At 38.6% G+C, this 25,350-nt stretch overlaps 1 protein-coding gene and 1 long non-coding RNA gene across 2 annotated transcripts in view; one reads left to right on the top strand and one right to left on the bottom strand.

Annotated features, from left to right (window-relative positions):
- Nucleotides 1-20,025, bottom strand: part of LOC116076007 — a 79,880-nt gene extending 59,855 nt beyond the window's left edge. The window contains exon 1 of the long non-coding RNA XR_004112778.1: nucleotides 19,839-20,025. This is a non-coding gene — a long non-coding RNA (uncharacterized LOC116076007). The remainder of the gene's footprint in view (nucleotides 1-19,838) is intronic.
- The window catches only part of Ptprr (protein tyrosine phosphatase receptor type R), a 263,483-nt gene continuing 257,466 nt past the window's right edge, over nucleotides 19,334-25,350 (top strand). Inside the window, exon 1 of the mRNA XM_031349554.1 lies at nucleotides 19,334-19,950. Coding sequence (XP_031205414.1) covers nucleotides 19,890-19,950 — 61 coding nt within the window. The 5' untranslated portion in view covers nucleotides 19,334-19,889. The remainder of the gene's footprint in view (nucleotides 19,951-25,350) is intronic.

Here is a 25,350-nt window from a genome sequence, read left to right on the forward strand (position 1 = left end):
CCACGTACTGCTTTTTGTTTGGTTTCTGCTTTCTGAGAAGTTACTTTCAGTTCAGAATTGAGCAGCTAAGCTAAGCTTACTTGCTATTTGCAGCACAAATTATGCAAAGAGCTTGCATGAACCCCAATTTCTGCATCTGAAAAATGGGCATGGCAATAGTATTCACTTAACAAACAGGCTATGCAGAATAATTCGCTCATGTCTAGTCAGCAGTGAGTATTAGAGAAAGATGGAGCAATTAGCGAATACTCTGCAGCCCTACCCATTGAAATGAGACTATTCTAGTCACAATGCCTGTGGGGGGAGGTAGGTATGTAATCTAGCTGAAGTGTTACCAAAGAACCTTTTTTTAGAAGATGAAAGTAAATACAGGATAGTTGAAGACAATTACTACATCAGATAATTGTCTACATCATATCTATTTCACCATAATATCCAACAATTTAAAAATTATTTATTTGTTTGTTTATTTATTATATAGAAGAAGGGCACAGGCCTTCATGAATGCATGTAGAGGCCAATTTCATAAAAAAATTAAACATATCTTCAAAGGAAAATATAACCCACTCTCACAAAGTATACCTTCTTAGTGCACTTCAGGTGCTTTTATTACTAAAAGGGTTTCTTAGTTTTCTTTACCTAGAGCATTATGTGAAAAACAGGCATTTTCTGTAATCATTCCGACAAAATAGATAATCATTTGGAATAGGAAATTGTTTCACTGAAGGGAAAGAAGTCTAAACTGAGTAAGTGGTACTATTGTAGTCTTTTTTGTTAGTGAATGTATTGAGTATAAGAGTAAAACATGACAATGTTGCAAAAAGTTGCTATTGTATCTATCCTACATCTGTGGAGAGGATTCTCAGAATATACCATTTGTTAAACAGCACTGTCAAAGCATCCCTGTGAGTTCTACAGGATGCAGGAGCCTCAGGGTAGCTATAACTTGCTGCCCCGTGGTTAAGCATCTCCAGTGTTATCATCACAGTGGTTGTCTTCTTAACAAGCACAAGGGACTCCCTAAAATGGTGATCCCACAAAGATCACTGTCTCCATAACACCTGGGCCATGCAGAAAATGAAACAAGAGGGGCTAATGAGCTCATAAATCCTAAGAGATCTACATTCACTGAAGAACAAAATCAAGTGCCAGAATGCTTTATGAAATATAATTTAATTCTGAGGTCCTGTTTTCCATGTTGATGGACTGCATCCCCAAAAGCACGAGGGGAAACGAGTCTCCTCTAGATAGTGGCTCCAGGTCTCTGGGAAAGAATGGAAAATAAAATCCCTTAGACCAAAACAGATACACACTAGAACAAAAGATCAAAGAATGATCATTTGATAGGGGAAAATGAAAATTTTACAGACAACTTGAAAAATGTTATTTAGGCAAACGTTGCAGTTAACCCCAGAAGTTCAGTGTGCCCTTGATGAAATTTGTGTCACTCAAAAGAAATATGGTTGTGAATGTGGGGTGGTCCAGGGGAAAAGTAGTCCCTTGAAGATTAGAAGGTGTGTGGAGACCTATAGATGATAGTTCTAATGATTTGAAGATGGGAGCCTTGAAGTCTGATCTATGGACCGAGCAGATAATAACAAGGGCCAGGGAGAGGACTGGAATGGGTTGCGGTGGGAGAGAGCAGTGGAGGATGCAGAATCAAAGGTGAGAATGATATACTGAACTCTTAAAGGAAAATAAAGCCATGGGGAAGAAGCATGAACAACAGAATGACATAGAAACAAAAAAGCACCTGATAGGAACAAATCAAAAAACCGAAGTTGACTACTAAAAAGTTACAAGCTACAAAGGAAACCATAAGATGTGAAGGAATCATAGGGGCCAAGACTAGTCTACCCCACACTTTCCAGATAGTTATTTCTGGGGAAAAATGACCTGACAGTAGAAAAGGGATTTTAGAAAAAAGATCGATGGACATAATAAGAGAAGATGAATATTATCAAAATATTGCATATATATTTAAATGCCATGACCTAACCCATTATCATATGTAATTACTAAGGCTAATTAATTTTTTTTTTAAGGAATAAGGTTTTCCTAGATCAGGGTTCATGCTTTGGAGAGGCAGGGAAGGGAAGTTTCCAAATTGAGACAGACTGAAGAGATTTGAAAAGCTTTATTTCCAGAGAAACATTGGATGCAGATACCAGTGTCTGGAGAACCAGGTAGAGGGGGCCTTTTGTGGAACAACCTAAGGCCTCATACACCCCACAGGAAAAACGTAGCTCATTCTCTACTTGAGAGAAGCAGAGGTCAATAGGAGGATACCCTTCTTTCCTAAGACCAGGACAGGATCCATGACACTATCATTCATGGATCATGAATGTGTCCTCACTCCACTTGAGACTTTGGCCTCTGCCTCCACTTACAGTATTTGGACAATAATAAATAAAATTTAAAGAGGATGCAAGAATAGTTTATACATAGCTGTGATGGAGCTAAAAGTTGTCAGACTCTACTAGTATAGCTTGCTTCTTCTTCTATCTTCACGCTCTACTCAATAAATGTATAGCAGATCTGGAAAGACAGGTATTCTAGGTTGAAGTCTAGAACAAAGTAAAGAGAGCAGATTCTCATTACTGGAGATATGAAATGCTAGGAGAACCTAAGAGAGGGTATAGCATGATCTTACATAAAATATTTGGATTGAGTCATTTTATGGGTTTCCATCCACAACAGGAGAAGGTTATACCAGATCATCTCTATCTCTTCTTTCAGCCCTCAAAGTTCCAAGTGGCCTTTAAATTTTCAGGGCATTCTAAACTATAAAAATTATTTTTGTTCTAGTGTTTGAACCACTAAATCTTTCTCTCCTTTGCCATGCTTGTAAGGTGATGTTTTGTTCTGAAGTCGATGCTTATAGTATGATAATTTTTAAGGTTATCTGTCAGGTGTTTTTTTATTAAAGATAAGAAAGATATGAAATTATGGATCTAGCATGACTGACCTGGCTTTCAAGGTGAGAGTTGCGTGGGCTGTGTTAGAAAGGTTTCCCTTCCATCCTTTTCAGATTGTAACTCTTGGTTCTACAGTAGCTTTGTTATACAGCAATATACAAAAAATATAAGATTTTAAAAATATTTTAAATGATTTATTTATTTTATGTGCACTGGAATCTCTTTATAAATTCATTTTTACCACATGTACACATGGAGACCAGAAGAGGGCACTGGATCCCCAGGAACCACAGTTACAGAATCGTCAACACTGGGGGATTGGGGGGGGGTAGAAACCAAACCCAGGTTTTTTACAAGAGCAACACATTATTTTTAACAACTAAATCCACCACCAAGATAGGTATTTGAAGGTAATGATTTTGTTGTACTTATGTGTATAAATATGTAGTATTAAAAGATTCTCCACAGTTGAGAGATTATTGACTATTAGATGAACCATATATAGGTCATATAGGCACATACAGGAAGAGATGAATGGTTAACAGCCACACACCCTGTTGAGAACCTACTGAGTGCCAGGTAAATGTCCCACATTGCTGGCTATCAGACATTGCCAGTGTGCTGATTCTTTCCATCATGGCTTTCCCGCTGTCTACACAGCTCGTCTAGATGTGTACCAGCTTGCCCATGTGCCCTGCTGCTTTCAGGCCTCCTCTGACTAGCTCTCATATTCCCTTTTGGCTGTCTATGTTGGCTTCTAATGCTTGGCTCAAGAATCCTCTCGCTGGTTGTAGATGAAAATTCCCAGATCAGACTTCCTAGGTTGTTTCCCTTCGGTGATTATTCTGGAACTGGCTCTGATGCCACACACCACGGATAAATGACACTACTTTATGTGTTGGTGCATTTTCTAGAGCTTCCTCTGATTCTGCAGATTTCCTATGTGACCTTCAAAGTTAACTCTGGTGTCTTCTCTTGCAAGCATTCATACTTTGAAGCACATGGCACATGCTGGCCCCTACCTGTGGTCCCATGTTAGTCAACTCAGCCTTCAATAATGGCGTTACATCCTTCACTGGCTTCTCAGGTGTCCATAGTATCCCAACAGGTCCTTAAGCAGCATCCCATTCATCTCCTGGTCTTGTCTTCTAAAGATAGAGTCTGAAATAAAGTGCCCACTTCATTATGTCCAGCCCAACTGTGTGAATGAGTTTGTCATGATGACTGCTTGACTGTTAAAGGTCACAGTCTTAGAACTGTCTAGGTTGGGTTTCAGGTTCAGAATAATTTCATCTTTTCTACTTACAATATGAACTCTTTTCTGCTACCATGTTTTTTGTTGGCTTTTCTTTGGGTTTTGTTAAATTAAATATTTTAAATTTTCCTCTGTGGTGTGTAGGAACTTTTCTTTGTTACAAATATTTGCCTGCCTTAGTAGGAAACAAGGATTTATTGAACACATATTTAAATAGGGTTAGCAATGCACAAAGCCCCCAGCACTGCACCTTAGTGGATTAACTTCCGACAGATTGTAAACGTATATTCTTTCTACTTCAGCTTTCGCAGTTTTTAGATTTATTTATATTTTCAATTATATGTATGCCTGGTATCTGTATACAGATATGTGTACATGAGTGCATATGTCCATGAGTATGCCAAAAGAGGACACTAGATAAATCATCAAGCTTTGCTCAGATTCATCACATAATTTGAGATGCTATTTAGTACAACTAGGCCTGGAAATCAATGAATGGATTGTGCATATCAACATAGGTTGTTCTTCATCTATGACAGTCAGAATGTGGGAAGTAGATTCATGTTAATTTTTAATAAGATTCACAAATAACATCCCTCTAGGGTACAGGAAAAAAACCAGCAGTGCAGAGAGTTTACTCTAAAATACATTAAAAACCGACATCAAATATACATCAAAACACATATCAAAGTGCTCACAAGTATTGTCCAAATGGCATGCACAGAGAATCGATCTGCTTATAATGTGTCTCAGGGAGAGTGCACCAGCCACACACAGCTCACCATCTGTGGCTCTCCATTAGTGCTCAGCCGGCTTGGCCCCTTCTGTAAGCTTACCTCAACACACTTGCTCTCTGCTTTCCCAGCATGCGTGGAAAATCACTGTTGTGAACAAATGCTCCTACCCGTTCTCTGTCTGACAGTGAGTTATGATGAATAGCATCCTTTGTTGTTTAAGAACTGGCTTGCAGAAAACTTACAAGGTTTGTTTGAGAGGTTGGTTCTAACTGAAGGCAAGAGAGAAGGGTTTTGCCCTTGAACAGTATCTCAAAATCAGCATATAAAGAACAGGCGGATGTGTTCACACCTTCTGTCTCTTAGTTGATGGTCTATACTTCTCCAGAAACATGGAAGTCATCATTGACTTAGCTCGTTAGTGTGCATTTCTCATCAGCCCCCATCACCGAATCACGCCAACTTTACCTTCTCATTGTGCTAGAGTATACTCACCCCTACTCCTCGGCATAGCTGCTTATACTGGCCCTGCTCACACTGTACAAACCTAGTAACCTCTTAAGGTTTTTTTCTCAAATTCATATTTAATGGAGTATACCTAATTGTTTTAAAGACCGTGAAACGTTATCTGATATATAAAACACTTAGGTATTCTCCACTAAATATGAGATGGCAGGCACCTCTATCCACCAAACCATATCAGCAACTTCCATCTTCAGACATCACCCGAAGTTGGATTAGGAGCTCCTGTCTTCACAAAATACTAAGTAGTATGTCAGCATTACCCTTAGTATTTACACATTATAGCATCTTATCCACCAATGGAAGCTCATTTGATGCTTTTATTTTATCTTCCTCTCACTGTTTCATATAGCCCTTAATAGGTAGTGAATGCTTAGCGAATGTTTCTGGTCTGTAATAGGAAATGAGTTGAGTATCACAGTGGGTACATAAGACATGACTTGTGTATGTGTATCATAGTGGGTATATAGGACATAAGTATATTAATACCTTTTATTAAATTTAAAAGCTGACTAATGAACTCACTTCTGATTCTTACTGAGTCAAGACTCAAAGGGAGGTTAAGAAATGGTTCCCATCTCCAGGCAGATATTATTGCTGTCAGACACGTGAAGTTTTTCTATTTAATTGTGTGTATTATGTGTTTTATAAGAAACTCATATATATATATACATACATACTGTATATTTCAAACCCTGTTACTATGTGTAGTATTTAATTAGAAGATGTTTATCAGTACCTAGGGTATCTCAGATGTTATGACAAGTGTTGAAGATTTTGAGAAGCACCAAGACATACTGTCTCCAAGGAGTTGGCAAACTACTATGGGAGAAACAGAGAAAGAATTAGTAATTTATATGAAGGATCAATGAGTTCTTCGTGTGCTGGGTATTGTGCAAGGTGCCACAATGAACATGAATAAAAGGCTGCACCTTTCTTTGAAAGACTCATACAATAACAATTATAATGAATGGTGTATACAAGTCCATCAAAAACATTGGGAATGGAGAGAATATGTGTGTACATTGAGAAATCAAAAATATTCCATCCAGAATATGGAAACTCTGCTTGACATTGAGAACTAGGTTAAAAGAGCTATGGTTTGGCTCATCAGATACAACCAATAATTGTTTTGATTAAGTACAATGTAATCCAAATTGTATTGTGGTGAGTGGGTTTTCCATCTATTCCTCTGTGTCCTGAAGAACAAACTGTTTTGCTAGTTATGACAATAATTGTTTGGGTTTTTTGTTTGTTTGTTTTTTTGTTTTATATCAAACAACTTTTTTTTTAGATATTTTCTTTATTTACATATAAATTTCTCCATTCCCAGTTTCCCCTCCAAAAAACAAAGAAACAAACAAAAACAACCAAAACAAACCCCTGTTGCCTCCCACTTCCCCATGCCTGCCACCCCGCCCTCTCCCACTTTCTTGCCCTGACATTCCCCTACACTGGGGCACAGAACTTTCACAGGGACGAGCTCCTCTCCTCCTATTGATGATTGAATTTGCAATCCTCTACTATACACATTAGGAGTCAAGTTTCATAAATTTAACATACTGGTGGTAGCCTTCAATACACAGGTGCTAGCCTTCAATACACAAGTGCTAGCCTTTAATACACAGGTGCTAGCCTTCAATACAGAAGTGCTGTGAGCTGGGCGGTGGTGGCACACGCCTTTAATCCCAGCACTTGGGAGGCAGAGGCAGGCGGATTTCTGAGTTCGAGGTCAGCCTGGGCTACATAGTGAGTTCCAAGACAGCCAGGGCTATACAGAGAAACACTGTCTCCATAAATCAACAAACAAACAAACAAACAAACAAACAAGTGCTAGCCTTCAATACACAGGTACTAACTTCCAACACACAGGTACTAGTATATCAATTGTATCAAAATTTTCTACCAATGTTGGGCTATTACTGGGATGTAACTTTCTAGAATTTGGTAAAACCCAACAGCAGAAAAATCCCTAGGAAACAAAGGGATCAGGTCATTTTAGAAGCTTTCCCTCTAATCAATAACAACAGCATTTGAATCTCTGTGGCACCAACAAAGCAGCGAGGATTGCCATGGTTAAGAATTTCAAAACTCACCAGTTAAATACCTAGATGGAATATCACCATTGTCCTCACTGAGTCAATTATTTAACAAAAGTGCAATGGCAAACTTTCAGCAGAGAGAGATCATTTGCACCCAATGGATGGCAAATGCCTGCTTGTGAAACATTCCCAAATGACCTACAGAATACAGCACTGCCTACATCCAACCTCATCAGATTGCCAGCAGCTCCCAGTAGTTAGATACAACCCTTCTGAAAGCAGATCATGGGACTCTGATCACCCCTTGTCTTCAGAGAAGTGACCAGTGTCACACATTTATGAAATAGCTGACCAAGGTAACTGGTATGTGGTGGTCAAAGCAGACATGGAGCTGAGGACATCAGTGGATAGTGCTCTGATTGACCAAGGGAGGGAGCAATGATTCTGGCACATTGTAAAGCTTGAAGGCTCATCTTCTCTTTTTAAAGTAAAGCAGAAAAGACAAAATTGCAGAGGAACTATGATTATTGTCAGCTTCCCCAAATAAATCTTTAGGGGTATCTAATATGGGCTTAGAAAGATTTTCAGCATTTTTCAGACAATGAGACATAAATATTATCACACATGATTAATTTTTAGGAGCTGTTTAAGGGCCTATGAAGCAAGTAGAAGCAATAGTTACTGTGTTCATTTCCAAGATCTCTTCAATGAGTTTAATGTGCTTCTGAAGAAAAATCAAGAAGAGCGTGTTGCAGTTTCAGTGTCCCAGTTCTGACTAGTGTGTGCCTGACTGTGTTAGCCTTGGGTAACAGTGACCTGCAGCTAAGATAATCCCACCATACTGAACTGCAGTGACCAAGTTCATTTGCATCTTATATATTATGAAAAATACAGTGAGGTTGACCTTTACAACAAAGGCTATCTAGCAGGATACAATAACCTGAAATGCACCTGATAAAGTATCTTCACAATATATCCAGTCAAACTGCTTGAGAGGGAGAGCAATCATATATGCACAGGTGCAGAATTCTGCTCTCATCCCTCAGGAACCAGAACAAGCAGATAAAACGTTCATAAGGATACAGAGAACATGAACAGCATCATGCATCCACTCGGCAGTCTAAAATACTCAACGTGACACAGAATTCACTAAGCATATGGGATATTACTTAAATAGACCATTATGTGGGTGTATGATGGCTTTTACATATTAAAATAATTGAAATCATACAGAGCAGACTCTCCAGCCATGATGAAGTTTAGACACATGATTAGGAGTAATAGGTTACACACTCATAACAGCTATTTTAAGAGGAAGAGATATTGAGGCAAGCATGTTTCTGCATCGTTGCCCTTTTAGAAATGTGAACAAAAATCAGGAATGAATAAAAATAATTTTAAATATAATTAAATTCCACTACTGATGGGCTGAGGTATATCTTAGTAGAGTGTTTGCCTAACGTGCATGACCCTGGGTTCAATTCCTGGACCACATAAGTGGAATGTCATCTTAACACTAAGGTAGGATAATGATCAAAAGTCTAGTGTCTTGGTTAACTCCCTGTCTCTTCCCCATGCTGTATGCTGTCTCTCCTTTCCCATATTTGCTAAAATTTTCCATCCCTCGAATACCCACTCTCTATTTTCATACTATCTCTTCTCCGCTATCTCCCTTACCTTAAAGCTCCCCAACCCAAAGCTCTCATTTTGTAGTCTCCTTACTTCTAGATATGCTCCAAGCTAAATACCCAAAGCTAAAGATTGGAAGCTAAGGTCTACAAAGGAGATAGAACATGTGGCATTTATCTTTTTGGGCTTAGGACTACTTGTTTTATCCATTTAAATGGAAATTTCATAAAATAATTTTTTTCTTTATAGCTTAACCAAATTGAAAAACATATAAAAAAAAGCATAAACTTATTACTTTGCAAGCTAACCAAATATATAATGGGAGAGAAAGAACCAAAATGTAAGAGCTAGAAGACAGGGAGAAGGGCAATGATGTTTTCTTCTGGGCTTGCCACAGCTGATTCTTTCATAACCTTATAGTAGCTCTGACTTCTCTAACTGGCCTGCACAAGACTATCAGTTAGTCATGGATTGGGAAGATGTCCACGGGGTCTTGTCTGTCCCTGTTGAACTATTGGCTACTGATGTACTCTGGAAGAGGGGCGGTCATTTACTTCAATTACCTATCCACTGAGGATCCCACCTGGTTCCAATGGATGAATATTAAAAAAACAAACAAAACACAACAGCAAACCCCAAAGACATGGAAGGAACTTTGTAAGGGAGGGGCTATAGTAGCCATAGCAGGAAGATTAGAAGCATTATAGCAATAAGAATGCACTTTATTTGTGAATAAAACTGTCGAAGAAGAGACTCAGTGTGAGTTATATAAAAAAAATTTCAAGGTCATTCTTAATTACACAGAGAGTCCAAGGTTAGCCTGTGCTACATAAGACCCTGTTTCAAAGCAAACAGCAAACAAGAAATATAACAATTGCTTGTATCTCATATTTATACAATTCATTTATATAAATTTATATAAATGAATTGTATACATTTATACATTCATATTTACAATCCCTTTTACTCAACAGTATTTTAAACATGATTTCAGTGTTATCCAACTAAGTTATCCAGGGATAATGGAAACAGATAATAAGGTTCTGGTCCATCCACTGAGTTTGGTCATTATTCTTAAAATGCACAGAGACTTGTTTAAACAAATACATTCAGGTAGTTTTTGATTTGGTAGTGATTGAGGGAAGACCCAGTGTCTCTGATGTCCCATATGTCTGTCTGGTTTGCCACATAAGCATGTCTCCTTTTAATGGCAAGATCGATTTCACTAGCACTAAGACTGACACTGGAAATAATTTAGTCTTATCTTTAGTTCATGTTTTCAAGTGTTTTAAAGATATAAGTAGACATTGCTTCCATGTCTTTGCTTGCTATGGTAAAGTAGATCATTTTAATTGAGGAATAACTCTACAAAATAAGAATCATCTCTAGAAAACCTGGTTGGCTAACACTATAATGGATACACAGTGCTAGGCAACAATTTAAAATAGATCTGTGAGCAATCTAAAATGACATGAAAATATGTTCCTACATAACTATTGGGTGAAAACATAGTTTTCAAAGCCACTATACAATGCCAATTATTTAAAAATAATGTTAATTATATTCACATGAATGAAAAGATAAATATCCAACCAGAGCTTGGACCAAGAGAAGGAAAGTGTACCAAAATGTTAACTATGTTTATCACCAGCTGATAGAATCTATAGGCATGCTTTATTTTGTTTCTCTATTGTCTATTGTTGGAATAATAAAAACCTAAATTTCTTTTGCACTGTAGAATGGGTGCCTTAGGAGTGAAGGGAAATCATTTGGATGAGTAATATTCAGAAACATTGTGCTAGGCTTACTTCCTAAAAACAGAGAGGTAAAGTTTGGCTTCTATGTATTTTATTTTTGGGTAGTTACATTTGATTTTATTTCCATATTTGTAACAGAATTTGGTTTTGAAAGAAGTTCATATTCCCATCTCTCTGATCATCACTTTTGTCACAGACTTAACATAAAATGTGAATTTAATTTAAATTCTGAAGTCAAATAGAGACTAGATTGCTTGCTTTTCTAAAGCAGCCTACTTCTAAGATTAGAGGTTCCAGATGACTCTTTTGCAGGAGAGATGGTTTATTTTTTTTTATCCATTTGTACTAATGACAACATAGTGTTTTGGTTGGTATTTACCACATGAAAGTAAATGTAAAAAAATTGATTAAAAAATAAAATGAGACTACTGTCTATCATATCCCTAAGTACTGAAAAAATCAAAGTTACATTTTTGAACTATGTTAACACTATAACAAATATAGCCAGGAAAGTTGTGAAATCATTACTCCAGTATTTGAACGATACCTCATTTAAATACTGTGAAGTGGTTTGCCAAGTAGACAGCTGGGAACACAGTGCTAGGTGATTTGACTTTCATATCCTGCTTAGATTTCTAATTCATAATACACTGAGTTGAATTTTTTTGTATGGAATTAGCACATACATTTGTTTTTTTTTTTCTTTCTCCCCACTCCTCCTACCCAGTACTTGGGATTGACCCTACATCCTTGTATATATGGTTGGCAAGTGCTCCACCACTGAGCTACATCACCAGGCCCTCTAAGCTTCTATATTTTTTTTAAAAAAAGTGTTTGTGTCTGAGTGCTTGAGTACATTTGACCATGTGTGTGGTCATGTTAAGTGACATTTCTTAGGTATCCCAATCATCTTTGAGATAAGGTCTCTCATTGGCCTCAAGATTGCCTAGATCTTCTTGTGTCTCTCTGTCTTTATATCTGGGATTATAAGAACTTATACTGACATGCCTGGATTCTTACTTGGGTTCTAGGGACCAAGAATGGGTCCTTGCACTTGAAGAAGAAGCACTTAATGACAATGCAGGCATCTCCTACATACTTCTTCTCTAAGTTTCTTAAGATCAACAAAGTATCACAACGTGTTTCCACATTTTAAAGTTAAAATATTTTATACAGAAAGCATGGAGTGAGGAGCAGAATCCTAAGTTAGTACATTAGTTAACCTTATGTAGCAATCATCTCTTGTTAACAGTTTTAGTTTTTATTCTCACATTTGTTTTATTGTAGCCTGAAATCAGTGAAATTTGAGTTAATACCATTTTTGATGAAAAAATGATCATTTACTTTGATTTGGCACTTGGACAGCTGGATTTCTCTTTACATTATGGATATATGGTAGATAGATAGATAGATAGATAGATAGATAGATAATAGATATAGTGATAGAGAGAAATATAGATGATAGATATAAAGATAGATGTAGATAATAGATGATAGATACAGAGATAGATAGATAGACAGATAGGTAAATATAGTGGCAGATAGATAGATAGATAGATACAGTGACAGATAGATAGATAGATAGATAGATAGATAGATAGATAGATAGATAGATACAGTGACAGATAGATAGATAGATAGATAGATAGATAGATAGATAGATAGATAGATAGATAGATAGATAGACAGATAGATAGATAGACAGATAGATAGATGAATAGATAGAGACAGATAGGTATATATAGAGATAGAGACAGACAGACAGACAGACAGACAGACAGACAGACAGTTCTTTCTGGATTGGCTAACAAATCTATGGAACAGTGGCATCCTGTGCTGCAGCTGTTCCATCTCTACAGAAAGTTCTTCAGGCACCCAGTTATTTCCTTTGCTATCAACTTCTGTCTCTGTTTAGTGCACACTTTCCCATGGCTCCATGTTAATCATTCACTTAATCTACAAACTCTTCATATTTACATGCTTTCTCTCACTCAACCCCTGACCCTGGCTCCTTTCCCTTTAATTTACTTTTTCTACTATTTTCTACTATTTTTACTGTAATAGGAATTACAGTAGAACTTCTACCATATAAAATCTAATTTCTACTATATACAGAAATGTCTACTATAATAACGAGATTTATGTATTTTCTACATTTGTTGTTCAACAGTTATCAATTTACTTAAAGTATAACATCTATAAAGAACAGAATCATTGTCTATTTGGATTATTATTCCCAAGTGTCTAAAAGACCTCTGGCTTATCACAAGTACTTAATGTGGGTTAGTATAGTTATTTAAAATCAAATGTTGTATAAATGGAATTCATCAAATTATCCCACTGTTTTAGAATATAGGTAATGTGTCATATCATACAGCAGCTAAAACCATATTTTTTGCTCTATTTGCTGAATACTAATAGTACCCCAGAACATGGTGTTTCTTTTACTCCCATTGTTTTTCCTTTTGAGACTGGATCTCACTCCATAGTCCAAGCTAGTCTTAAACTCACACCAATCCTCTTGCCTCTGGCTTTCACTTGTTAGGATGGCAGGTGTGAGCTGCCATGCGCAGATAGAACCTGTACTTTCTATTCAATAAACCAAAAATTATTTTTACACAGAGAATACTGGTTAATTCTTTGAGTTAAAGGTCATGGTACAATCAGTGAACATTTTTAGTAAGATTTTTTTCTAACTCAACATTCTATGCCTTACAGATATAGATGTTTTAACGGGGATATTTTATCATGAAAACATCTCTTTACTCAGTCCTATAGACTAACAAACTACATCATTCACGACTGTAGACATATATCTATCTGTAAGAATCAAGGGAAGGAAGGAATATGGGAAAGAGAATAGAATAGAGCTGGATCTTAGTTGGAGAAAGCATGCAGCCAGTCAGAGAAACATAGAGACTCATATCCGGGGACACTATTAGATCATCTCATAGTTATGTGGAAAGGCAATGCAATTGGCATGGAGACTGATCGAAGGGTTGAATACTTATATCTGTATCCTTTGGATATTCTTCCAGTCCCAGTAGCTCCAGAGTGGCATTAAAGGAGGTTTAAAAGAATAGCACACAGCATGTGTTTAGATATTCCCAAGTAGCTAGTCTAAGCAACATTAGAAGGATCTGTGTGGGCTGGGATGATGGATAGCCTAAGTGCAGTCTGATGAATGCCTTGGGATGGACAGAGAGCTAATACAGGAGAGTCAGTGGTTTGTAAATAAATCTTTTACCAACATCTTGGATGAATCTGACCTTTGCGGTGACAGAGCAGATGATGTGCTGCTACCAAGAGCTAGATCTAAGGGAAGTTTTGAAATAAAATTTTAATAGTGAACGAATAACAAAATCTATAAGCATATCCTGTGATTATTTTGTATTTTACTAAACAGAATCATTCATATGTATACACACATAGCATATGTCTTTGTTTCTTAGAATATGTACCTTTATATATGTCAAATAACTCAAATATATAAACCTCAACAAAACCAGAGTCATGTTACATTATAAAATAATATTGTGATTTTCTATATGGAAGTCTGTTTTTGAAAGCAGAAAGATGAAACAAATATTTTCTGGCTCATATTTTGGAATTTTTAGTGCTTTTTAGTTAACTATTGTACTATTTTATGTACTTAAGATGATCCCAATAACTTTTAGCCTTATTTTGATCTGCATTTATTAATTGTAAATATTAATGAGCTGTGTGTGGTATTTCAGCACATTCATACAGTGTGCATTGGAAAAATCCAGACCCCCTGACTCCCATTTAATCCTTTTCTCAAGACCATCCTTCATCTCCCCTAATCAGTATTCATTAGTCAGGTTCAATTCTTTCTAAGCTTCCATATTACATAAGTGAACATGGGTGAATCTAGTTATTTAGTTTCTGTGTCCAGCTTATTTAACTTAACATCTTCTGGTTCCACGCATTTGCTGCAAATGACGGATTTCATCCTTTATGGCTGAATAAGAGAAGCAAGCTGTATCACTAAACAGATAATTCAGCCCAGATAGTACCAGCACAGAATCAGGAGTCACAAGACCTGAGCTCAAAGACAGCTTAGCTAGTGGTTGGATCAAGCACTAAGCTTCAGTTGTCACCTCAACTCCAAAAATAAATCAATACTTCACACAGCTCTTGTGTAAGCACAGGGTGGTAACTTATTTTCTTTGAGTAGTAGTGCTCCTCTTCATGTGTTCTCTATGAAGAGGGTAGATGGCTCTGCCTTGATACAGCTGGAGAATATTTTTTTAATTAATGGCAAATTCACAAATTTAAACATAATGTCTTTTACCATACTTTTCCAAGCCATTACTTTTCATTCTGAGCCATCTTGCTCTAAATACTCTTCAACTCACATCAGTTCTTTACTTTGAAGACTACTCTTTTTGCCTCTCATGGAAATGCCTCTCAAACAAAAGAAGATGGTCTTTGAGATTGCTCATGAGGTTTTGTGAAGGACAGGGTGGGGTCAACCCACTATAAGTCCCCGTGAGGAATTGGTCACTGGTAGCTGTGGATTCCACACAGGATAGGAAGCCCCTGCATCTCCTTAACTATTTCATGCCCCTTACACTGGTTACCACAACCCCTTAGTGTTTCTCTTCATGTAGAGCAAAGATAAAGCTAATGTGCTACCTAGACTCAATCCATTTCTTGTTGTCTACTAATACATTCTTGTCTTGTTATAGAACTTCATCTCTTTCCCCAGCATCTACAGAGAAATCATTTATTCCATTCTACCTTAAACACCTGCTGACATGTTCTTCTAAGCATAGCTTGTAGTCAGTTTTTTAAGGGCATTTCTAGGGCAAGAGCCCACCACCATAAGGAATGATTCATTCTCCTATGGAATGTTTCTAAAAGCAGAGTTTTACTGACATTTAGGGTCAGTGTCTCTTGCCCTATCTTTGACCATCTACCTAATTCAAGTGAGCTGCCTACCACTAAACATCTGAATGTGAATATATATATATATATATATATATATATATATATATATATATATATGTATGTATATGTGTATACTGTGAGATAACTTGTCAGAGTTATCTGGTATCAAAATTTCTGAATGTGATTAGTGTCAAGGTATATAATGCCAAAGTAGAGAGTCAGAAACACACCAGTTTCCATGGCAGCACATAACAATAAACAATGCCTACATTGGAAAGAAATACTTAGATTTCTGCTAGCCATAGCTGCTTACTTTTGAGTTGACTACTATGAAAGTTTAGATTGGGAATTCATTTGCTTAGGACAGAGACTGGCATGCAGGAAGGTTTTAGAGAATGTTATCCATCACTATATTCAAATAATGGAAACCTGAATAATAAGAAACCCAGTCAATAAACCTGATTTATCCATTTTAAGTGTTCCAAGAAAGATACCTTAAGTGGATGATTTCAACTCTATACATGCAGGCTAACATGGAAGCTTATCAGAAGACGGAGAGGTGTAGAGGTGGATGGGAGAGGAGGTAAGGAGGACATGAAAAAGGAGAAACAATGATCACACTCTATTGAAGGAAAAATGTTTTAAATTAAAAAAGATTTATATTACTCATGTGTATGCCATGTGTTGTATACAGGTGCTCTTGGAGGACAGAGGAGGAGGTTAGAGTCCCTAGAGCTGAAATTACCGGTGGTCATGAGCCACCCAACGTAGAGTGGGGACACTCTCAACTGGTGAGGAAGCATTCATGCACCTATCTTTTTTTTGGGGGGGGGTGAGAAAGTAATAATGAATATCCAGGTCCCAAAATAACAGCCTAGTTAAAGTTATTCTTACTATTCTGAACTACTCTAGTCAAAATGGAAAATTTTTTTCCTGTTAAAGAAATTTTCATGTGGTTTTTCATTCAGCTACCTGTAGCCTTAGGCAAAGTACATAGCTAGCAGGCTGCTTGCTGGCAAAGTCATAACCAATTATATTAATTGAAATTTTACATTCCCTCCCCCACCAAAGTAAAGGTTGAAATTATCTATTGAAAAACAAAATACTCTTGGCACTGATGCAGCATGCTTTCAAGACTGTAGTCATGTTGTCTTCTTGGACATTTATGTAAACTTGAAAATTATTTTAGAGAGGAATAAAATTAGGGAGATGCACCTCCTGTAAGCACACTGATGTTATTTCCCACCTGACTCCATCCATGTGCCAGCTCTAACACCAGGAATCATAGCTAAGAAGGAGTTTACCCCTTCTACCTCTAAGCATGAGTATATAGTGTGTCTGAGAGGTAAATTCAGTAGGAATTCCAGCCAGGCTGCCCACCAGTTTTGGAGCTTCTCATCCACATGACCTTTATTAGTTTTGAGCATGGTTGCTGTGTGAGGCGTTCGTCTGGGTTACATAAACTGAGTAAAGCTAACAAAAAATCTCCATCTGAACTGGCTGGTTTTGTGTGTCATGTTGACACAGGCTGGAGTTACCACAGAGAAAGGAGCTTCAGTTGGGGAAGGGCCTCCATAAGATCTAGCCGTGATACATTTTCTCAGTTGGTGTTCAAGCAGGGAGGGCCCCTTGTAGGGGGGGATCATCCCTGGGCTGGTGGTCTTGGGTTCTATAAGAGAGCAAGCTGAGCAAGCCAGGGGAAGCAAGCCAGTAAGTAACATCCACGTATTTACTCTGCATGGCCTCTGCATCAGCTCCTGCTTCCTGACCTGCTTGAGTTCCAGTCCTGACTTCCTTTGGTGATGAACATCAATGTGGGAAGTGTAAGCTGAATAAACCCTTTCCTCCCTAATTTGCTTCTTTGTCATGATGTTTTGTACAGGAATAGAAACTCTGACTAAGACACTGTCATTGTAGAGATTGTATCCTAGGGCCCAAGGAGTGTGGATGAGAGAATATAAACTATAGAAATATAATTGTCTGTATATCAGAAAATAATATGGCAAATGGAAACAGAAAAGGAGACTCTGATGCAAGGGGGAAAGCTGCAGAAAAGATTGACTACAACAGTCTGAGTGAAACGCTGGTCCACAGAGGCAGAGCCCACTACAGTCACAGGAACAACCAAAGAAGCAGCAAGAGTGATGCTTTTTATGCTTCTATTTTTAGGACAGAGAGAATGGTAAGATATTAAAAATACATGTCATCTTGCTCGCGCTCCACTTGTTAGAGTGTAATTCCTGGCCTTGTCTCTCAGAGCTCTCGATAAAATAAAATATAAAAGAAATAGGTGATACTGCCTGAGCACCCAGAGCCTTTGAGGTCGGTCCTAATTTCAGTTCTGTTGGTTATCTTGTTTCCTATTAGCTGTCTCAGTCCTCATGGGATGCAGGAAGAAAGCACTGAATGGGCCGTGCAGTTCAATTCAATGAGCACTTATTACTACCTTGTATTTGGCCAGCACGACTTTATTCAATTTAAGTTAATGCAAAATTCAGTGCTTCTCAAGGAGTTGGTGAAATGTGTGTCACCGATAAATGAACCGTTTGAGAAAGAAAAAAAATGTGGCAGTGCTCAAAAAGAGAGGAAGAGGAAGAACATTATCATCTCAGGTTAGCCCGGAGCTTTCTGGAAAAAAATGAGAGCAAGTTTATCCTGTGTGGCAATGGTCTGAGTGAGGGCTGCTGCCAAAGAGGTAGCAGGGAGACCTGCGGAGAGAAACAGAAGGTTGAACAGTCTTGAAGGGAGCCTGGCTGGGGGACATTTGGGCTTAGAACAATTAGTCTCTAGATTGGTAAGGATCTCCATTCTACTATCTTAGATAAAGGGACTAAAAGCACATATATTTGCACACTGTGGGAGTCTCATTAAAGATACCGGTTTGGAGCAAAAAAGTCTAGTTAAGATGAAAAGGTTGGAGCGGTTCAGCTGTTACTTTCCCAGAAGACCCAGTTCTTATTCCTGCGCCCACATGGCAGCTCACAATCATCCATAACACCAGCTCTAGGCTTTTAACCACCCCTTTTGACCTCCAAGGGCATGGGACACGGGAGTGGTGAACAGACACGCACCAACCAAAATACCCAACTATATTAATTCTTTAATTAAATGATAGAACCTTAGATAATTCTTTCCATAAAATACCAAAGACCATCCCGTTCCTTCAAAGAACACGGGCGTAATTACACGTACTTACCCTGTAAGTATAACCTCCCTGTTTTCCAGCACTACAGTGCTTGAATCTAGTGGAAGTACAAAGATTGGAAGAAAGAAGCCTGGGGTAAGCTAATTGGCAAGAAGGGGGCGCTCTCGGAATATCCAGTTAGCTTATACACAGCAAGCTCTAAGTGAGAATACTTGCCCAAGCAGGCCAGAACTCACTGTTTGCCTATGCTTCAGTAGGGTGGGGACATACTGGGAAACTGGTCAGCCTGAAAACATTTAGTTGCAACAGTGAGCTGAGTACATGCGTGAATCAAAATGTGAGGAAAAAACCTCCTTGGGTTTCAGTAGTCCTGGCCCCGCCTCTTCCCGCCCCACTCCACTCCTCCCCACGCCCAGATTTAGGAGGAACTCGGGTCCCTAACGCTAGCCTCGAGCCCCTCCTTCTTCTCCTCCCCCTCCCCCCAACTCCTGGAGCTGGCTCCCCTCGAAGCCTCAGCTAAGACCCGGAGAGGTGGAATTTCGATTTGAAACTCCCCAGCCAGGGCCGGCGCTGGGCATGCTCAGTGCCTCGGTGTGTCGGTCTGCTGCTAGCTGCACAGGCAGCAGAGACGCTGCCTGGCTCGGAGACTGGCACCACAGTCCACCCCACTGTCACTACCGGCTGCGGGCTTCCAGAAGGCCAAACTCTCACCTCTTCTGAGCGCCTTGCCCCCGCCAGCCATCTCCCCCATCTCCCGCAGCATCCTACTTTCGCATCTCCCCATCCCCTTAGGGAGACGAAGCGAGTGCTCGGTTCTGTGGGCATGCCACAGACTGCTCTGTGAACCCAAGCGGAGGACCCTGTCATCGGATGCCCGGGATCAAAGGACTCTCGGCAGTGGTTCTCTCAAATAGCACTTTACCTGAAGTGGGATTGCGGTGGAGTTTCTCCTCTGCCCCTCAATGCACACACTATGAAGAGGAGAGCGATCGGCTTCCCTGCGCTGTGCCTGCTTCTTAATCTTCACGCTGCAGGTAAGGGCTTGCGGGGTTCAGAGCTGAAGCTGAGGAGGAGATGGGAAACAGCACATGCTTAAGGACTCTAGGGAAAGCTTGCCTAGCAGAAGAAGGTTTGGGATAATGTCTGAGGGGTGAGAGAGTGCACCTGTTGGAAGGCTAGGGCTGAAAACTTAGGCTAAATTCAGCTCTTCTTTCTTCTTTATCTTGCATGGCGAAGAGTGAACATTTGAAATGTGAATATAGACTTGTTTCCCCCTCCATTGAGCTTTTCTGCTTGCGCTTCTAGGCTTTGCACTTGGTTGCACATTTTACAGGAAAAGAGATGCTGCATGGAGCCCTTTCTACTGCAGCAGCTACATCCCTAAGGTCTCCCAGTGTAGCGAGCTAGCGCTCACGGGGATGCCCTGCCTGTAACCTGATGGTCTGCATCTCCGCCCCTAAGAGCCAAATGCACAGTTTATTCACAACGCTGCTCCAGGCTGCTCTGGCCCCTGCTCTTGTCACTCGGGTTTTCTGAACCAATAAGAGTAAGGAAAGGTTTCACACGGGAGGCTCCTCTCTATTTCAGCACCACGGTCAGTATCCGCAGTCAGAAAAGAAAAACCCAACCATGCTGACAAGCCTAGGGGTTATCACTGTCACTCCAGGATAGATTGGATAGGAGACAGCGAGAGTGTAAATACATAAAAATAGATTGGGCACAAGAATCACTTTCTAATTCTAGGGATGTAAAGCTGATAAAGTGCCTAGGAATTTTATACTCCATGTCACCTGGCTCTTCTAACACTGGGGACAGGCTCTCTGGACTGTACCCTGTGTGATTTTTCACACACGGGAACCAAAATAAAACATGGCAGAGAGGCTTTTAGGAACTCTGCCGAGACCGCAGTTGTCCATGCAGTATCCCTGTAGCAAGCACAGACCTTTTCTTTGAGTTTCTTCCACACACATTCATTTCTCTAAGTACACCGAGTGGGAGTGTATTATGTTACTGTGACCATTAACACACACACACACACACACACACACACACACACAACACTGCAACCCTTGTGATAGTGCTCCAAAAGACTGAGTGCTTTTTTTCATGTATGCAATAATGGAAGTGAAATGTAGTACTTTTTTTGTCTTGACTATTGCTATTTAAATGCATTGTGAATTTAGAAACAGACGATGTATAGAGACAATAAAGCTATAATTAAGCTATAATTAAGGATGCATGTTAATTATTATAATTATAATATTACATTGTGTGGTGTCCAGCGGTTCTCTGGTATCTTGAAAACCAGTGGGAGAAAAAGCTATAACTTGGTTAGTATATTATTTGCAAACAAATATAATGAATCTTTTCATTGCCACATACAATTATTTAATGTTAGACTATATGATGAAAGCATAAACAATGTTATTGTTTTACATCCAATACTATTTAATGATACAATTGACAAAGATAACCATTGTCAAAAAAAGTTTTCATTGCCACCAAGTTAAGTAATTAATTAGCTGGTAAAATAATCAGTGTAGTTATTCTTGGAAATTATGTATTAACAAATGTTGAGGATTGTAATTAATGCATACTAGGTAGTCATAAGCTTAAAATTATAAATAGACTTTATACTAAGCATGTAGAAAACATTTCTAATTTATTATGGATGCACCCTGGGGATAAGGGAAATAGAAGACATTTGCTCATTAGAGGTGAAACTGAGAAGTCTGTATCCCTTGATGATGTCTGGGCCTTTGCCAAAGTGTATATTACAAAAGCCAAAGAAAATCTATACTCTACACTTTGGCTTCTTAACATGCAAAAAAGATTAAAAATAAGATTATCCAACCAATTTTAGTTTCATAAGGCAACAGGTGACTTGCTATAGATTTCAGGTTTCAATTGCAGAATGCTACATATACATTAATTGTATTTGTGTTTAATACAGTACTTTAGAATGGTGTCTTGTCAAAGCAGATTGCAGGTCTGAGATTGTAATTGTCTTGCCAGTTTCATTTTGGATTCATTTTTAATTTTAAACAGCAATTTGTGGGTCACAAGCTGTCATCAGATTAAAATGTATCACAGTTGTCTAATAATACTGTTTGGACTTTTCATCAGAACTCAGATAAATATGGCTTTCTTGATCTATGCTCCCACAGACTTAGGTAATAAGAAAATAAGTGGCTAGGAGATCAAAGATCAAGAAGCCTCCAAGCCTTTAACTTGTTGAATATCTGAGTTTATCTCCTGTAAAGAGAGCCATGTTCCTAGGACAGAGGCTGACTTTATTTTTAGAAAGGACAGTGACACCCATACACATTAGCTGCCTGGCTGAAAAACTAATTGCTTGATATCAGTCATACCCAGGTTGCCAGCAACTACTTTATGGCGGCACAAATGATGGTATCTTAGGATGCTCCACAAATGGGGTAAATTAAATAATGAGATGGGCTGTAAGTGTTCTCAGCTGTGCTGGGAATTGTTGCCTGGGGCATAGGCATGTCTCTAATGATAAGACTGGAAATTACTTTCACATGAGTGCCATCTCCAATTACTTGGTATGGTTGCCTATGGCATGGTGACCTCAAGTCCTGACAGCCTCAATAGGGGGAAAACTGTGATCTGTTTGTAATGTCTGTGGGAAGGGAGTACAGTGCAATGTACTTGTCACTCCTGGGTAAGGAAGGCCAAAGAAGCTGCTTAGCTCATAGCTTGGTAGAGAAGTTGAAGGAGGTATGACAGCTAGTTGCCACAGATCTAAAGAAACAAATCACACTTATTGTCCATCCAGTTTCTTAAGGCATGAATAGCAAGATGCAGTAGTGCCAATTGACAACATAGTCTGGAAAAATAAAACACAGGCTTCCAGACTTATTACTGTACACTACATAAAATTCAAGTTCCCAATAAAGCTAAGAACACTAACATCCCATTCCGTCAGCCAAATTCTCCCATTAATGGAGCATTCTAAGATGTCATCAGTAATATCTTCACAAAGTAGTTGCTAGAAACTTAGGCAAAACTGGATCTAATAGAATAAGACACCATTGTGTTAGTGGTGACAAATCCTTTTTCCTTAGCTGTCCTTATTCTTTGATCCAATGTAACAAGGAAATTCCAGTTTAAAAGCGCACTTCATAGACATCCAAGAGTCAACCAAAAACCATGTCAATGGGAAGATTTCTTAAAGAAAAAAATTGTGTGGAAGATCCACAGATCTCTTATTTACTTCAGTCCTCATTCATTCTTTGCCCAGTGAGTCATATTCCATTTGAGGAGATTATGTTAATGTGGTAGTATTTTCAATGCCAAGGAGTAATTTTTGTGATATTCTCAAAAGTTATCATCTAAAAGCTTTTTCTTTTTTTCTTTTTCTTTTTCTTTTTTTACATTTGAATGTTGTGACAGTAAAGAGGTGGTCTTCAACCCATGATCTTCCTCAGCACAGGAAAAGGTGGCTTTGGATTCAGATTGACACTTTGTCCTTGCTGCTATCCTTTCTGAATGACACACATTTCTTCAGGGTATGTCTCAAAGGTGTCCCTTTACTCTCCAAGACTTACATAGCATATCTACCCAGTCTTCCAAAGGGACAGATTTCCTTTCATGGAGCCATAAGTATCTCGGAAGTCATTTGCAGAAATTGTATGCTTAAGAAAATGAGCAGACTAACAGGAGAAGTATTTTCAGATTATATGGTACCCTTGGTTGTCCAAAATCAAAGATTACTCAAGCTAAACACAGTCATTAAAATGCCCAAGATCTGCAGGATTCTCCTTCTCTGCCATATTTAAACTTATCTCTGCTCCTATTAGTCTCTATTCCTAGAAAATAATCTACTTACCTTGCATATGTTTTCCTTTGCCAAGGAAAGCCAATTCGTGGCTTAACCTACCCATGACTTGAGATCTTGTTCTTTAATAAAATGTTACCTTTTTAGTGGAAATTTCTCTTGATAGCTTCCTTCATACTCCTCTCTCTCAAACTGATACCATCTGCCCCTCAACCTTCTCAGAGCTCATATATTTCACATAAATAGACTTTCCTTACTTTGCTTATTATGTTCCCCTTCTGTACAGGGAAGTATAAGTCCTTTAAGGATTTTTATCTACTTTGCTTTGCTGTATCTATCAGAGATCATGTCATGGGTGTGATGAGATTTTTCACTCATCTCAGATAGGAAACCCATGACAGACCAAAGTATGAATAACTAACGCCAAACACATTGGTGAACCAACGAGTTTTTGGAGTCCTCATGTGGAGGAATATGGGTGAGGGAATTATTTATAGGAAAATGACTCAAAGACAGTTGCATCACCAAAGACCACCTTGGCATGGATGATAGCTCACAATAGCTGGGAACCTGGCACATAACCATTCCTTGAACTACAACACATTGTCATTTTCAAGTGACTTGGTTAGCCAAAACCTCTTCCAGGCAGCCTCATGGGTATCTCATTCTTCTGGGAAGCTGGTCCACTCTCAGAGTCTTCTTTGTAGCTTGGTTTGTCTGAGAGTGAGTCTTTCAGCCTTTAGTGTTTACTCTTAAGATGGAGGGGCCTAGTCAGTCTGCTACATTTATGAAATTTCCTGAAGCTGTTTTGAGTTGTTTCTTTCTAGTTAAGGATCTTCCTTCTAAGATAGAATGTTTCAATTTCTGAAGAAACTGATACACAAAAAGCAGGTACTTGGCATAGACGATTCTAACCTCAGTATTGTTTAACTGTTGCTATTCTCAAGAAACTATTTTTGTTACTTTCTACTTAAGTCCATTGGATAATTGTATTCAAAGCTATATATCAGAGATCCCCAAATCCACATTTCTAGCTCAGATAACCCTCTTGAACTCTAGTGATCTTTTTATCATTAAACAGACTCATCAGATACTCCATAAGAATGTAATAGCCAACTGTTTATACTCTATATACATGGCTATACAATTCCTCTTATTTTTAATCATCCATGTCACAGAGAATAATGCCAAGATGCCCATAATCTAAGCCTAAAACCATAACTTATCCTAGACCCTTTATACTAATTTGATCATTGCTGTGACAAAATATAGGACAAGAAGCAACTTAAGGAATGGAATAGGTATTGTAGTTTACAGTCATAGGAGCTGCAGTCCATAATGGCTGGGAAGAGAGCAAAAGAAAAGCTGGTCACACTCTGGAAGGAGGCACTGAACAAGAAGCAGAGCCACGCTATAAAGCCTCAAAGCCTGCCCCAATAGCCTACCTCCTCCAGCAGGGCTGCACTTCCTAAATTTCTCACCACCTTCCCTAGTGGCTCTACCTGTGGGAGACCAAGCATTTAAACATGAGTCTGTTGGGACATTTCATGTTCAAACTACAATACCCTCCCCATCATGCTCTATCCTAAAGATGCTCAATTCTTGAAATCAAGCCTTCTCTACATTCATGTCA

This window comes from Mastomys coucha, unplaced genomic scaffold, assembly GCF_008632895.1.
Source record: "Mastomys coucha isolate ucsf_1 unplaced genomic scaffold, UCSF_Mcou_1 pScaffold4, whole genome shotgun sequence".
Classification (NCBI taxonomy): Eukaryota; Metazoa; Chordata; class Mammalia; order Rodentia; family Muridae; genus Mastomys; species Mastomys coucha.